We start from the raw sequence: 14,490 nt of genomic DNA on the forward strand, positions 1-14,490 counted from the left end.
TAGTAGAGACGGGGTTTCGCCTTGTTGGCCAGGCTGGTCTTAAATTCCTGACCTCAGGTGATCCGCCCACCTCGGCCTCCCAGATTGCTGGGATTACAGGTGTGAGTCACTGTGCCCAACCAACACACACACACACATATATGTGTGCTGTGTGTGTGTGTGTATATATATATAATTTATATATATTGCTGGGTTGCCCATGCTGGTCTCAAACTCCTGAGCTCAAGCGACCTGCCCGCCTCGGCCTCTCGGATGCTGAGGTTACAGGCGTGAGCCACTGCGCCCGGCCCTACCTCATCTTCTTAAGACAGGGTCACGGATTGCCCTGGAGGGTTAGAAACTTCGAGACTTTTGTAGCATCAGTAAACGCCGCGGCCAGTCTCTTCGCGGCATGGGCGTGGCTCGCAGCGACTTCCCAGCCTGGGGTTCCGCTTCGGCTCACAGACACTGTGTGCCCGCCAGTAGTGGTAGGTTTCCAACTGCTACTGCTGGCTCTTCCTCTTGCGGCCTTTTCCTGAAACGGATTCTTCTTTCGGGGAATAGAAAGCGCCAGCCATGCAGCCTCGGCACGGAAAGGCCACGCGGAGAGCTTCCGAGGCCGGAGCCACTGTCCCCGAGGCTTCCGCGCGGAGTGCCAGGGGCGCCCGGACGGACCCCAACGAGTCTCCGGCTGCCCCCGAAGCCGCCCTGCCCGAGGCGGGAAAGTTCGGCCCCGCCAGGAAGTCGGGATCCCGGCAGAAGAAGAGCCTCCCGGACACCCAGGAGAGGTCGCCCGTCCGCGCAACTGGGGCCCGCGCCAAAAAGGTCCCTCAGTGCGCCCAGGACGCGCGGCCCTCTGACGCCACCAGCGCCGCTGGGGCGGAGGGGCTGGAGCCTCCTGCGGCTCGAGAACCGGCTGTTTCCAGGGCTGGTTCTTGCCGCCAGAGGGGCGCGCGCTGCTCTCCGAAGCCAAGACCCCCGCCCGGGCCCTGGGACGGGCCCAGCCCCGGCCTGCCGGTCTCGGCCCCCATTCTCGTACCTCCGTACGATGCGGCGCCTGGGGCCCGGAAGCTGCGGGCGGTTTTGGAGAAGTTGAGGCTCAGCCGCCTGGATCTCTCCAGCGTGCCGAAGGTGGTGAATGGGGTTGTGGGCCACCTGCTGCACAGATTGAAGTGCGAGTCCGGGTTCGGAGGCGTCGAGAGGCTGCACACCGGGAGCTACTATGAGCACGTGAAGGTGAGCTGCTTGGCGCCCGCCCGCGGGGCCCCGCTGCTCAGCCTTCCGCAATCCGCAGTTCGCAATCCTTACCTCCCCCGGGTCGCGCCCCTCACTTCCCTTCGGAAGTAACTTAGATTCTTGCATGTTTTTCGGTAGCCTGTTCTAAATAAAACGACAAACCGTTCGTTTACTCATCTACACATCCAACGATCAGACAGCCAACCGGTACTGATTGCTGCCTAATTTCAAGACACTGTTCCCGGGGTAATTCAAATGTATGGGTTCATTCATGCAAGCCGACATGTATCGAGTTTCTGTAACAGGGCGGTGTTTGATGGTGTGGACCTGAGGTCCCAAGTCAGATATTGACTTGGATAATTTGAAGTGGTCTGTTAAAAATTCCACGTAGACTTTTTCGTTTGAGGAAGACCTCTTACTCCATAGAAAAAAATACCTTCAATTTCTTTCCCCCTCTTCCTCCCTGCCCTCTCCTGCTATCCTGTCTATCCCCAATTTCTTATACAGAAATCTTGGGAAGCTCACAGTGTAATGTTAAACAAATAAGAATATTCCCTACAGATACTAAAAAGCATGCTTTCTAGATGCACATTCCGTATAATTGCTTAGACGTGTGTATTACACAGCTCCATTTGTTTGTGGGTGATTGAGTCATTAATCGTTTCTGTGTAAATCGAAAGTTTAGAAGCAAGTTCCTGACTGGAGCGTGTTTCCTGCCCAGCAACAGATTTCTTTCTTTCTTTTTCTTTCTTTTTTTGAGACGGAGTTTCGCTCTTGTTATCCAGGCTGGAGTGCAATGGCGTGATCGCGGCTCACTGCAACCTCCGCCTCCCAGGTTCAAGCGATTCTCTTGCCTCAGCCTCCTGAGTAGCTGGGATTACAGGCATGAGCCTCCACGCCTGGCTAATTTTGTATTTTTAGTAGAGACAGGCTTTCTCCATGTTGGTCAGGCTGGTCTCGAACTCCCGACCTCAAGTGATCCGCCAGTCTTGGCCTCCCAAAGTGCTGGGAGTACACGTGTGAGCCACAGTGCCCGGCTTCTTTTCTATTATTTTCTTTTCTCTTCTTTTCTTTTTTCTTCTCTTTCCCTCCCTCCCTCCCTTCCATCCTTTCTCTCTCTTTCGTTCTTTTCTTTCTTCTTTTTCTTTTTTTGACAGAGTTTCACTCTTGTTGCCCAGTCTGTAGTGCAGTGGTGCCATCTAGGTTTCACTGCCACCTCTGGCTCCCGGGTTCAAGCGATTATCCTGCTTCAGCCTCCTAACTAGCAGGGATTACAGGCGCCTGCCACCACTTCTGGATAATTTTTGTATTTTTAGTAGAGACGGGGTTTCACCGTGTTAGCCAGGCTGGTCTCGAACTCTGACCTCAGATGATCCACCCGCCTCGGCCTCCCCAAGTGCTGGGATTACAGGCTTGAGCCACCACGCCCGGCCCAGACTATGTCTTGAGCATGATACTTTTCAATTAACTATGTTACTTTTCAGCATCAGATGTCTCTGATTGAGCATGATTCTTATTACGTACGTATCAATTCAGTTCAATTACTGTATATGGCGGGTCCAAAGGAAAAAGAAAATTACCAGGTAGACATTCAGAAGACAGTCTCCATTCAGAACCACTTTGTGTGTGTGTGGTTTTTTTCGTTTGTTTGTTTGTTTCGGTTTGGTTTTTTTTTGAGACGGAGTCTCGCTTTGTCGCCCAGGCTGGAGTGCAGTGGCGCCATCTCGGCTCACTGCAAGCTCCGCCTACTGGAGTCACGCCATTCTCCTGCCTCAGCCTCCTGAGTAGCTGGGACTACAGGCGCCCGCCACTATGCCCGGCTAATTTTTGTATTTTTAGTAGGACGGAGTTTCACAGCCAAGCTGGTCTCTATCTCCTGACCTCGTGATGCGCCCGCCTTGGTCTCCCAAAGTGCTGGGATTACAGGCCTGAGCCACCGTGTCCGGCCCAGAACCACTTTGTTTTTAAAAATTATGCCAATGAAAAGAAATCCGGTGAAATTTGTTTAATCCAAAACTTTTCTTTTCTTCTTTTCTTTTCTTTCTGTTTTCTTTTCTTTTTTTTTTTTTTGAGATGGAGTCTTTCTGTCACCCAGGGTGGAGTGCAGTAATGTGATGTTGGCTCACTGTAACCTCCGCCTCCTGGGTTCAAGTGAGTCTCATGCCTCAGCCTCCTGAGTAACTCGGATTATAGTCAGGTGTCACCTCACCTGGCTAATTTTGTATTTTTAGTAGAGACAAGATTTCAGCATGTTGGCCGGGCTCGAACTCCTGACCTCGATCCACCTGCATCAGCCTTTCAAAGTGCTGGGATTACAGGCGTGAGCCACCGCACCGGGCCTAAAACTTTTTCTATTACTGATTATGAGATATATGTGGGCCAGGTACAGTGGGCTCATGTCTGTGATCCTAGCACAATGGGAGGCTGAGGCGGGAGGAACTTGAGACCAGGAGTTTGAGTCCAGCCTGGGCAACATAGTGAGACCCCAGCTCTACCAAAAATAAGTTAAAAATTAGCTGGATGTGGTGGCACACATCTGCAGTCCCAGCTACCTGGGAGACTGAAATGGAAGGGTCATTTGATCTCAGGAGGTCAAGGCTGCAGTGAGGCCTGCTCACATCACTGCTCTCCAGCCTGGGCAACAGCAAGATGCTGTCTGAGTGAATGAATGAATGAGATATATGTGTTTGTTGTAGAGCTGACCCACTGTTCATCCACCAGCAGGCTTGTACAGCTCATTAGCTCCCCTCCTCCTTACCCCTCTCCTCAGCCTCTCCCATATTCTCATTTGTCCCATATTTTAATTTAATTTAATTTAATTTAATTTTATTGTGAGATGGCATCTTCCTCTGTCACCCAGGCTGGAGTGCAGTGGCATGATCTTGGCTGACTGCAACCTCTGCCTCCTGGGTTTAAGCAATTCTCCTTCCTCAACCTCCCAAGTAGCTGGGATTACAAGCTTGATTAACCATGCCCAGTTAATTTTTGTGTTTTTAGTAGAGACGGGGTTTCACTATGTTGGCCAGGCTGGTCTCGAACTCCTGACCTCATGTGATCCGCTTGCCTCGGCCTCCCAAAGTGCTGGGATTACAGGCATGAGCCACGGTGCCCTGCCTCTTGTTCCATATTGATGCTCTAGGAAAGTCAGAAAAGCCTATAGAAGAAAATATTGCTCCTATTTTATTTACTGTTATTTTGATGTATTTTCTTCTTTTACACATACACTTTGATCTGTTATACTTACATTTGCATTTCAAAATTGGATTCCAAGTTCTTTTTTATGAGTCAAAGGATAGACAAAATATACTTCTCAGTAATTTATTTACATGGTTCCATGTTGACACATATCTCATTCATATATTTTATTGTAGTTTATCAAATTCTAGGTTAAAAAAAATCTTGAAAATACGTGGGAAGTTTCTTGTAGAAATTCCCTGTAGAATTGTCAGTCCATATGTTCTTTTTGTTCTAAGTGTTAATGTACTTTACTATTTATATAGTTTGGACTGGGTGAAAAGGTTACATAGAAATCAATTAATTTTAGTGTTTGTTTGTTTTTGTTTTGTTTTGTTTGGAGACAGAGTTTCATTCTTGTCACCTGGGCTGGAGTGCAATGGCGTGGGTGGCCTCAGCTCACTGCAACCTCTACCTCCCAGGTTCAGGCGATCCTCCTGCCTCAGCCTCCTGAGTAGCTGGGATTACAGGCATGCACCACCATGCCTGGCTAACTTTTTGTATTTTTAATAGAGATGAGGTTGCTCCATGTTAGTAAGGCTGGTCTCAAACTCGATCTCAGGTGATCCACCCGCCTCGGCCTCCCAAAGTACTGGGATTACAGGCGTGAGCCATCATGCCCGGCCAGTGGTTTTAAGTAATGGTATATTAACTGGTAAAGAATAGGAACAAACTACAGTAACATGAACAGTGAAAATGAATTACGTAAATAATGTTGAACAACAACAACAAAAAGAACGTGAAGGAATACATACAGCTGATGCAGCAAGACAAGGAAAATAAAGGCATAAGTTTGGAAAAGGAGTGATGAAATCGTTATGTGTAGATGACTTGATTGGCTTCATTTATAAACTGTTGGAAATAATTAGTAAATTAGCAAAATTGCTGGTTGCAAAGTCAATAAACAAAATAAAATATTTCAATATACTAACAAGGTTAAAAACAAAATGAAAATACCATTTAGAATATCATCAAAAATATCAAAGCTAGGTCCATTGGTGCATTCTGATAGTCCCAGCTATTTGGGAGGCTGAGGTGGGAGAATCATCAGGCCAGGAGTTTGAGGCTGCAGTGCACTGTGATCTATCTGTGAGTAGCCACTGTACTCCAGCCTAGAGACCCCATCTCTAACAAATAAAAATTGAAAACTTTGGCCAGGCATGGTGGCTCACGCCTGTAATCCCAGCACTTTGGGAGGTAGAGGCAGGCAGATCACTTGAGGTCAGGAGTTTGAGACCAGCCTGGTCAACATGGCAAAACCCTGTCTCTACTAAAAATACAAAAATTAGCTGGGCGTGGTGGCATACACATGTATTCCCAGCTACTGGGGAGGCTGATGCAGGAGAATTGCTTGAGCCCAGGAAGCAGAGGTTGCAGTGAGCCAAGATTGCTCCATTGCACTTCAGCCTCTGTGACAAGAGTGAAACTCTGTCTCAAAAACAAACAAACAAAAATTGAAAACCTGAAAACAATTTAAAATCAAATATTTAGGAATAAATCTCACTAAAGATATTCAAAACTTAAAAACATAACTGGGTAAATTTGAAGAGGAAGTAATTGACAACTATGTCGTGTTCATTTTTCCTCAAATTGATCTGGATTTAATGCAATCTCAGTCGAAATCTCATCAGTTTTTTAATTAAATTGACAAACTGATTAAAATATTTATTCATTTATTTATTTATTGAGACAGAGTCTCGCACTGTCACCCAGGCTAGAGTGCAGTGGCACGATCTCGGCTCACTGTAAGCTCCGCCTGCTGGGTTCACGCCATTCTCCTGCCTCAGCCTCCCAAGTAGCTGGGACTACAGGCACCCGCCACCACTCCCGGCTAATTTTTTGTATTTTTAGTAGAGATGGGGTTTCAGATTGATTGATTGATTTATTTTGTTTTATTTTATTTTGAGACAGAGTTTCACTCTTTTGCCCAGGCTGGAGTGAAGTGGCTCGATCTCAGCTCACTGCAACCTCCGTCTCCCAGGTTCAAGCAATTCTATTGCCTCAGCCTCCCGAGTAGCTGGGATTATATGCGCCTGCCACCACACCCAATTAATGTTTGTATTTTTAGTCGAGACGGGGTTTCACCACTTTGGCCAGGCTAGTCTCGAACTCCTAACCTCAGGTAATCTGCCCGCCTCAGCCTCCTAAAGTGCTGGGATTACAGGTGTGAGCCACCGTGCCCAGCCTGATTAAAGGAAGTACAATGGACCTAGAATAGTTTAGGAAATTGTACGGGAAAAAATGTTGGAAGATTTACTATACCAAAGAGCAAGACTTACCATAAAGCAGCCTAATTAAGCAGGTGTTATTGATGCAGTGATAGAAAAATAGGCCAATTGAATAGAAAGTTCAGAAAGAATCCTGCACATATAATTCAATGTAGTACACAAAATATGCAGCAATGTAATTCAGTAGGAAAAAGGTTTTTTTTTTTTTGAGATGGAGTCTTGTTCTGTCACCCAGACTGGAGTACAGTCGCACGATCTCGGCTCACTGCAACCTCTGTCTCCCGGGTTCAAGCAATTCTCCTGCCTCAGCCTTCTGAGTAGCTGGAACTATAGGCACACACCACCACATCCAGCTAATTTTCATATTTTCAATAGAGACGAGGTTTCACCATGTTGGCCAGGATGGTCTCGATCACTTGACCTTGTGATTCGCCTGCCTCAGCCTCACAAAGTGCTGGGATTACAAGCGTGAGCCACCGTGCCTGGCCGAAAGGATGATTTTTTTTTTTTCAATGAATAATGCTGGGTCAATTGGGTATCTGTATAGGAAAAACATGAACCTTGATTCCCTGCCACATATCATACACAAAATTTAATTATAGGTGTGAGCCACTGCACCTGGCCTAAAATCATTTTAGTTATAAAATAATGCTAGGTCATGGTAAAAAAATGAGTGTGGATCCTACAAAATGAAACAGGTAATACTCTTCCATCTCCTGCCAGCTCCAGTAGTCCCACTCCCAGAGGGAATATATAGACATTATGAATCTTGCTTTTTAAAGTAAAGTTTTAAGTGGAACTTAAAACTTCCAGTCACTTGGAAAACATTCATAAGCAGATATTTCAGTGCTATTTTTCTATTTCTTAGATTTCTGCACCTAATGAATTCGATGTCATGTTTAAACTGGAAGTCCCCAGAATTCAACTAGAAGAATATTCTGACACTGGTGCATATTACTTTGTGAAATTTAAAAGAAATCCAAAAGAAAATCCTCTGAGCCAGTTTTTAGAAGATGAAATATTATCAGCTTCTAAGATGCTATCAAAGTTTAGGAAAATCATTAAGGAAGAAATTAACAACATTAAAGGTAAGATTTTTGCCTTTTGATTCTTAAAGGTTTAATTATACCTAGTAATTGCCAATGTGCACTCACCTCCTCATGTTTCTTGACCTCTCTGCAGTAAGAAAAAGGGCAGTAGTGAGGTCAAGAAACATCAGTAGAGGAGTGTACATTGGCAATTACTAGGTATGACTATTCTCTCCTTCTAGAAACAACACTCTGCTTTTCATTTAGTCTGCTGCTTGTGCCACTGGGTATATGTGCCTGCATAAAATTGATGGGATCCTCTTTAAAGCTCGTAATCTAATTGTAAAAACATACAACACAAATTGCAGTGAGTGCTCTGAAGGGAATAAACTGGGAAAAGTGATAGCAATTAGGGTGGAATGGGGTGGTAGAGCCAAGCCCTGAGGCAGAAAAAAGAGCTTGGCAAGATCTAGGAACAAAAAGAGGCTCTTGCAGAAAAGATGAAGTGACATGAAATGAAGCTAAAGAGGCGGCCAGGGACCAGATTCTCTACTGACTTGTAGACCCTGAAAAGGAGTTTAGATTTTGTTTTATTTTATTTTTGAGACGGAGTCTTGCTCTGTCGCCCAGGCTGGAGTGCAGTGGCACGATCTCAGCTCACTGCAACCTCTGCCTCCCGGGTTCAAGTGATTCTCCTGCCTCAGCCTCCCAAGTAGGGGGGATTGCAGGCACCCACCACCATGCCTGGCTAATTTTTGTATTTTTAGTATAGATGGGGTTTTACCATCTTAGCCAGGCTGGTCTTGAACTCCTAACCTCATGATACACCCGCCTCAGCTTCCCAAAGTGCTGGGATTACAGGTGTGAGCCACTATGCCTGGCCAGATTTTATTTTATTTTATTTTATTTATTTTTATTTTATTTTATTTTGAGATGGAGTTTCACTCTTGTCACTCAGGCTGGAGTGCAATGGCCCTGATCTCGGCTTAACTCAACCTCCACCTCCCAGGTTTAAGCAATTCTCCTGCCTCAGCCTCTCGAGTAGCTGGGATTACAGGCGTGTGCACCATGCCAGGCTAATTTTTGTGTTTTTAGTAGAGATGGGATTTCTCCATGTTGGCCAGGCTGGTCTCAGACTCCCGACCTTGGGTGATCCACCCACCTCAGCCTCCCAAAGTTCTGGGATTACAGGTGTGAGCCACCGCGCCCGGCACCAGGTTTTATTATCTGATCATTGAGAAGCCAGGTTTTCATCAGAGAGTAATGACTGGCTTTGTATTTTTAAACATTTACTCTGGCTTCTGAGGATAGATTTTATAAGAAGGCAAATAGGAAGATTAGAAAGGAAAATGATGTAATAGTTCAGGTAAAAGATGGTGGCAGCTTAGATGGGGTGGGAGTAGGGTGCTGGGATTGGAGCAACAGACAGGTCCAAGCTGTAGCAGCACTTGCATCTGGATTAAGCATAGGGGGTAAGAGAGAGGATTAAATTAAGATGGTTCCCAGGTTTCTGGATGGTGCATCTGGGTGGATTGATTGTGCCATTTTCTGAGATGGGAAGGACTGAGGCAAAACATAGTTTGGTATATGAATTAAGTTATGTTTATTGGCTTTGGATGTATTTGGTTGTAGATTCCTGTGGTACATCAACATCAAAGTGGATGTGTTAAGTTTGTAGCTGCATATAGGTTTGGTTGGAGTGCAAAGGATACCTTTGGGCTGCAAGTAAACATTTGGGAGTCATCATTATATAGGTGGCTTTGGCAATGGATGAAATACCTAGGCAGAAAGTGTAAATTCATACATCCATTAATTTAATCAATATTCATTGATTATCTAACGTGTAGGTGTTCTAGTTATTTAGAATTCATTAGTGAACAATTAGATGAAGACTTCTACCCTTCTGTACTTTATAATCTTGCAAGCACAGGCATACAATTAATAACAAATGGAAAAAATGATTATCTTTTATACTAGAAAGTAGTAAGTGCTATTGTGAAGAAGTATAGCAAAGTGAGAGGGATCAGGAATGTGGGAGATGGAGGTCGGGGGGAAGTTGCAATGTTAAGTAGAGTGGTAAGAAGAGAATTCCATTAGAGTTTGGGAAGAAGAGAATGAGCAAAAGGAGAATATGAGTGTTTTGTAGAAGGAGCAGTCAGTGTTTGGAATGCTACTGACATCCAGAAATCCATTGGATTTGGTCTTTGGTCTTGTGGGGTTCTTTGGTCTTCTGGGGTTGACAAGAGAAATGTCAGTGCGGTGATGGATACGGAGTGAAAGGCAGGGTTGCAGTGGGGATAACATGTGTAGGCCACTCTAGAAAGTTCTGACTGGGCTGAGTTTGGTGTCTCAGCACTTTGGGTGGCCGAAGCAGAAGGATCGCTTGAGCCCAGGAGTTAAAGACCAGCCTGGGCAACAAAGTGAGAGTCCATCTCTACAAAAAAAAATTTTAGGCCAGCCGTGGTGGCTCACGCCTGTAATCCCAACACTCTGTGAGGCCGAGGTGGGCGGATCACAAGATAAGGAGTTCGAGACCAGCCTGGCTAAGATGATGAAACCCTGTCTCTACTAAAACTACAAAAATTAGCCAGGCATGTTGGCACACACCTGTAATCCTAGCTACTCAGGAAGTTGAGGCAAGAGAATTGCTTGAGCCCAGGAGGCGGAGGTTGCAGTGAGCTGAGATTGCGCCACTGCACTCCAGTCTGGGCGACAGAGCGAGACTCTGTCTCAGAAAAAAAAAAAGAAAGAAAAACAATGTTTTTTAATTAGCCAGGGGTGGTGGCATGTGCCTGTGGTCCCAACTACATACAATGCTGAGGCAAGAGGATTGCTTGAGCCTAGGAGGTTGAGGCTGCAGTAAGCCATGTTCATGCTACTGCACGCCAGCCTGGGTGACAGAATGGGACCCTGTCTCAAAAAAAAAAAAAAAGTATGGGCTGGAAGGAAGCAGAAAGATGGGTGAGTATGGAGAGGAGGAAGATGTAGGGTGAAAGGAGAGGTATACACTGTAACCCTCAGTATGAATTTCAGGATAATCTAGCAGGGAGGGAGAGATTGCTGATGTAGGAGAGGGAATAGTTGAAGAGCATGATACTTGAGAAGTTGAGAAGGAAGGGATCCAGAGACCATGTGCAGAGGTGGCCTTTGAAAGGTAGATGGAGGGCCAGGTACGGTGGCTCACACCTGTAATCCCAGCACTTTGGGAGGCCAAGGCGGGCAGATCATTTGAGCTCAAGAGTTCAAGACCAGCCTGGCCAACATGGTGAAACCCCATCTCTACTAAAAATACAAAAATTAGCCAGGTGTGGTGGTGCATGCCTGTAATCCCAGCTACTCAGGAGGCTGAGGCAGGAGAATCGCTTGAACCTGGGAGGTGGAAGTTGCAGTGAGCTGAGATCACACCACTGTACTCCATCCAGCCTGGGCTACAGAGCAAGACTTTGTCTCAAGAAAAGTGAGGTAGATGGACACTTACTTCCTCAGTGGTAACAGAAGAGGTGGCCAGGTTTGGGTAACAGGTGGCCAGGTTTGCAGATTTTTCTAGTATTTTCTCCTTTGTGTTCTACTTCCTCACTGTGGAAGTCTTATCTGAGAGTAGTAGTCTTTACTGCTTATATACCCCCAACTCCCAAAGCCATCTACATTTCTGACCATAGCCACAAACCTAGCAACCATCTCCACTTGAGTGTCCCATAGGTATCTAGAGCTCATTGTGTCTCATGAAGTTCAGCTTGGCCCAATCTTTTTTCTTCCTGCTTATTCTGTTTTGGGGAATGGAGCCAACATCAGTCACTTCCTAGGCCAGGATCCTGGGATGGCATCCCAAGGCTCCTACTTTTCTCCTCACATCATACTCAACTCATGACCAGTTATGTTGGTTTGAACTTCTTTAGTTGCTCTCATTTCTTCCCCCGTGTCTTGATGCTCACTGCCTCTGTGCTGCCATGGCACCCAGCCTCTGTGCTGGGCTGTTGCTGTGGTCTTTTTGCTGCCTGTCTGTTCCCTCTTGCCCATCTGGCCTCTTCTCTAGGCTTCCCTCCATTCTGCCATCTATAATTTGTAATGAAAATGTAACGAGGTGCTTTGGCACATGCCTGTAATCCCCGCTACTCAGGAGGCTGAGGCAGGAGGATCGCTTGAACCCGGGAGGCAGAAGTTGCGGTGAGCCAAGATCGTGCCATTGCACTCCAGCCTGGGCAACAGACAACAAGAGCGAAACTCTGTCTCAAAAAAAAAAAAAAAGAAAAGAAAATTTAATCATAGCACTCTTAAACCTCAAAGTCTACAGAGACCCCCTCATCACAGATGCCCACACCATCTTGACAATGCCTCCCAATGGGAGAGATCAGTAATTATTGTGTGGTTTTTTTTGTTTTTTGGTTTTTCTTTTTTGAGACATAATCTTAATCTGTCGCCCAGGCTGGAGTGCAGTGGTGTGATCTCGGCTCACTGCAACCTCCACCTCCTGGGTTCAAGCGATTCTCATGCCTCAACCTCCTGAGTAGCTGGGATTACAGGCATTCACCACCACACCCGGCTAATTTTTGTATTTTTAGTAGAGATGAGGTTTCTCCATGTTGGTTAGGCTGGTCTCAAACTCCTGACCTCAAGTGATCCTCCTGTCTTGGCCTCCCAAAGTGCTGTGATTACAGGCGTGAGCCATCACACCCGGCCAATATTGGTTTAGTAAAGCATTTTGCCTTTTAGAACCAGTTTCTGTTTTACCACCAATGTTTACCTTATACTTAGCACACCAGAGATCTTCAATTATAGTTATATTATTTCCCCTGTATTTCCAGAGAAAATTGGATTAATACTTTCTTTTCTTTTATATGTTCAACCAGATACAGATGTCATCATGAAGAGGAAAAGACGAGGGAGCCCTGCTGTAACACTTCTTATTAATAAAGAAATATCTGTGGATATCACCCTGGCTTTGGAATCAAAAAGTAGCTGGCCTGATAGCACCCAAGACGGCCTGCCCATTAAAAACTGGCTTTCAGCAAAAGTTAGGCAGCAACTAAGACTAAAGCCGTTTTACCTTGTACCCAAGCATGCAAAGGAAGGAAATGGTTTCCAAGGTATTTTAAATATTAAAGTTAACTTAAAGACGTAAAAGAGTTATTAATGTTATATGTTCAGGCAGCAGATCAACAGCCACCCAATGCTGCTGTCATTTCAAGAGCCATCAGGCGAAACAGGTTGTAAGATGGGAGTCTGGTGACAGACAGAATTGAAAAGGGCATAGTTGTAGTATTAATATCAAATACTCAGCTTTAAAATGTCTAGCAATCCATATTTGAATTTTATCTTTTTTTATTTTTATTTTTTCAGTAAAGAAAAGCAGTATTGGCCTTGGAGTCAGACTGCCCTGGTTCTGAATCCTGAGGCTCCGTCTAGTAGTTGTGTAGAATTTGAGCTAGTTATGATGCTTTCTAAACCCAGTTGCTCATCTGTACACTGTGTTAAGCAAAACTACTTGAAAAATTCTGGAATGATAAAATGTGCATGCAGTTCTGTGGCCAGTTCTGTTCGTGCCAGTTATATGTTATTACATATTAATATTATCATTAGAGTCTAGACTCTCATTCTCAGCCCTGGTTCTCTCTTTCCTTAATCTTCCCATTCTACTGCTCCTATGCAACGTATCTCAGCCTCACAGATCAGGATGGGTTTTCAGTCTGTGCTCTTGGATAAACCTCAACTTCCAAGAACCAGACTGAGTTGGTCTACAGCTAAAACTTTATAATGGTGATATTTTTGAAGGTAGAAGGAAGTAACTTTTTTTTTTTTTCTGAGACAGAATTTTGCTCTTGTTGCCCAGGCTGAAGTACAGTGGCACAATCTCAGCTCGCTGCAACCTGTGCCTCCTGGGTTAAAGCAATTCTCCTATCTTATTCTCCCAAGTAGCTGGGACTACAGACGCCCACTACCATGCCTGGCTAATTTTTTGTGTTTTTAGTAGAGACGGGGTTTCACCATGTTGTCCAGGCTGGTCTCAAACTCCTGGGAGTAGCTTTTTTCCTTGTGATTTAGTCTAAAAAAAAATGAAAGTAGCTGATTATTTTCATTTCCTCCCATAGATTTATGTAGGACTTTTGGCACCTACTACTACTGGATTCCCGGGAAACTGAAGGGGACTGTAAAACAAATGAACCAAATTATAAATGAGTATTGCTGAAAAAAGCCCAGAAATAGTCAATCATGCTTAGTTTAATGGTTCGTGTTTCTGTGGACACACATCATAACTTCATATATTGCATACGTATAGGAATCATTTTCTGTAAGAAAAATAGTTTATGAAGGGAACTTACATATATCATTATTCATGTTTTTACAAAATGATTATAGCTTTCTGCAAAGAGGTTATTCTGCAAACTGAACAATTTTTAGAATAGCTGCCCCAAGAAACCTTCACTGTAAGTGATACAGAAATCACAACAGGACCCCATACCATCTCTTGCTGACCCCATACTGTCCTGGGGAACACTGGAGGATAAATCATCTTAGAGATGAAGAAGAGTCCTTTGGTGGCCCTGTGGCCTATGTGGCTAGCGAGGTTTTTTGTTTTGTTTTGTTTTGTTTTGTTTTGTTTTGTTTTGTTTTTTTGAGGCGGAGTCTTGCTCTGTCGCCCGGACTGAAGTGCAGTGGCCGGATCTCAGCTCACTGCAAGCTCCGCCTCCTGGGTTTACGCCATTCTCCTGCCTCAGCCTCCCGAGTAGCTGGGACTACAGGCACCCGCCACCTCGCCCGGCTAGTTTTTGTATTTTTAGTAGAGACGG

At 45.1% G+C, this 14,490-nt stretch overlaps 1 protein-coding gene across 1 annotated transcript in view; it reads left to right on the forward strand.

Annotated features, from left to right (window-relative positions):
- The first annotated feature begins 319 nt into the window (after window positions 1-319).
- Window positions 320-14,490, forward strand: part of CGAS (cyclic GMP-AMP synthase) — a 32,660-nt gene continuing 18,489 nt past the window's right edge. The window contains exons 1-3 of the mRNA XM_017871337.1: window positions 320-1,215; window positions 7,546-7,765; window positions 12,553-12,789. Coding sequence (XP_017726826.1) covers window positions 556-1,215; window positions 7,546-7,765; window positions 12,553-12,789 — 1,117 coding nt within the window. The 5' untranslated portion in view covers window positions 320-555. The remainder of the gene's footprint in view (window positions 1,216-7,545; window positions 7,766-12,552; window positions 12,790-14,490) is intronic.

The sequence above is a fragment of the Rhinopithecus bieti genome, unplaced genomic scaffold (assembly GCF_001698545.2).
Source record: "Rhinopithecus bieti isolate Rb0 unplaced genomic scaffold, ASM169854v2 scaffold_4709, whole genome shotgun sequence".
Lineage (NCBI taxonomy): Eukaryota > Metazoa > Chordata > Mammalia > Primates > Cercopithecidae > Rhinopithecus > Rhinopithecus bieti.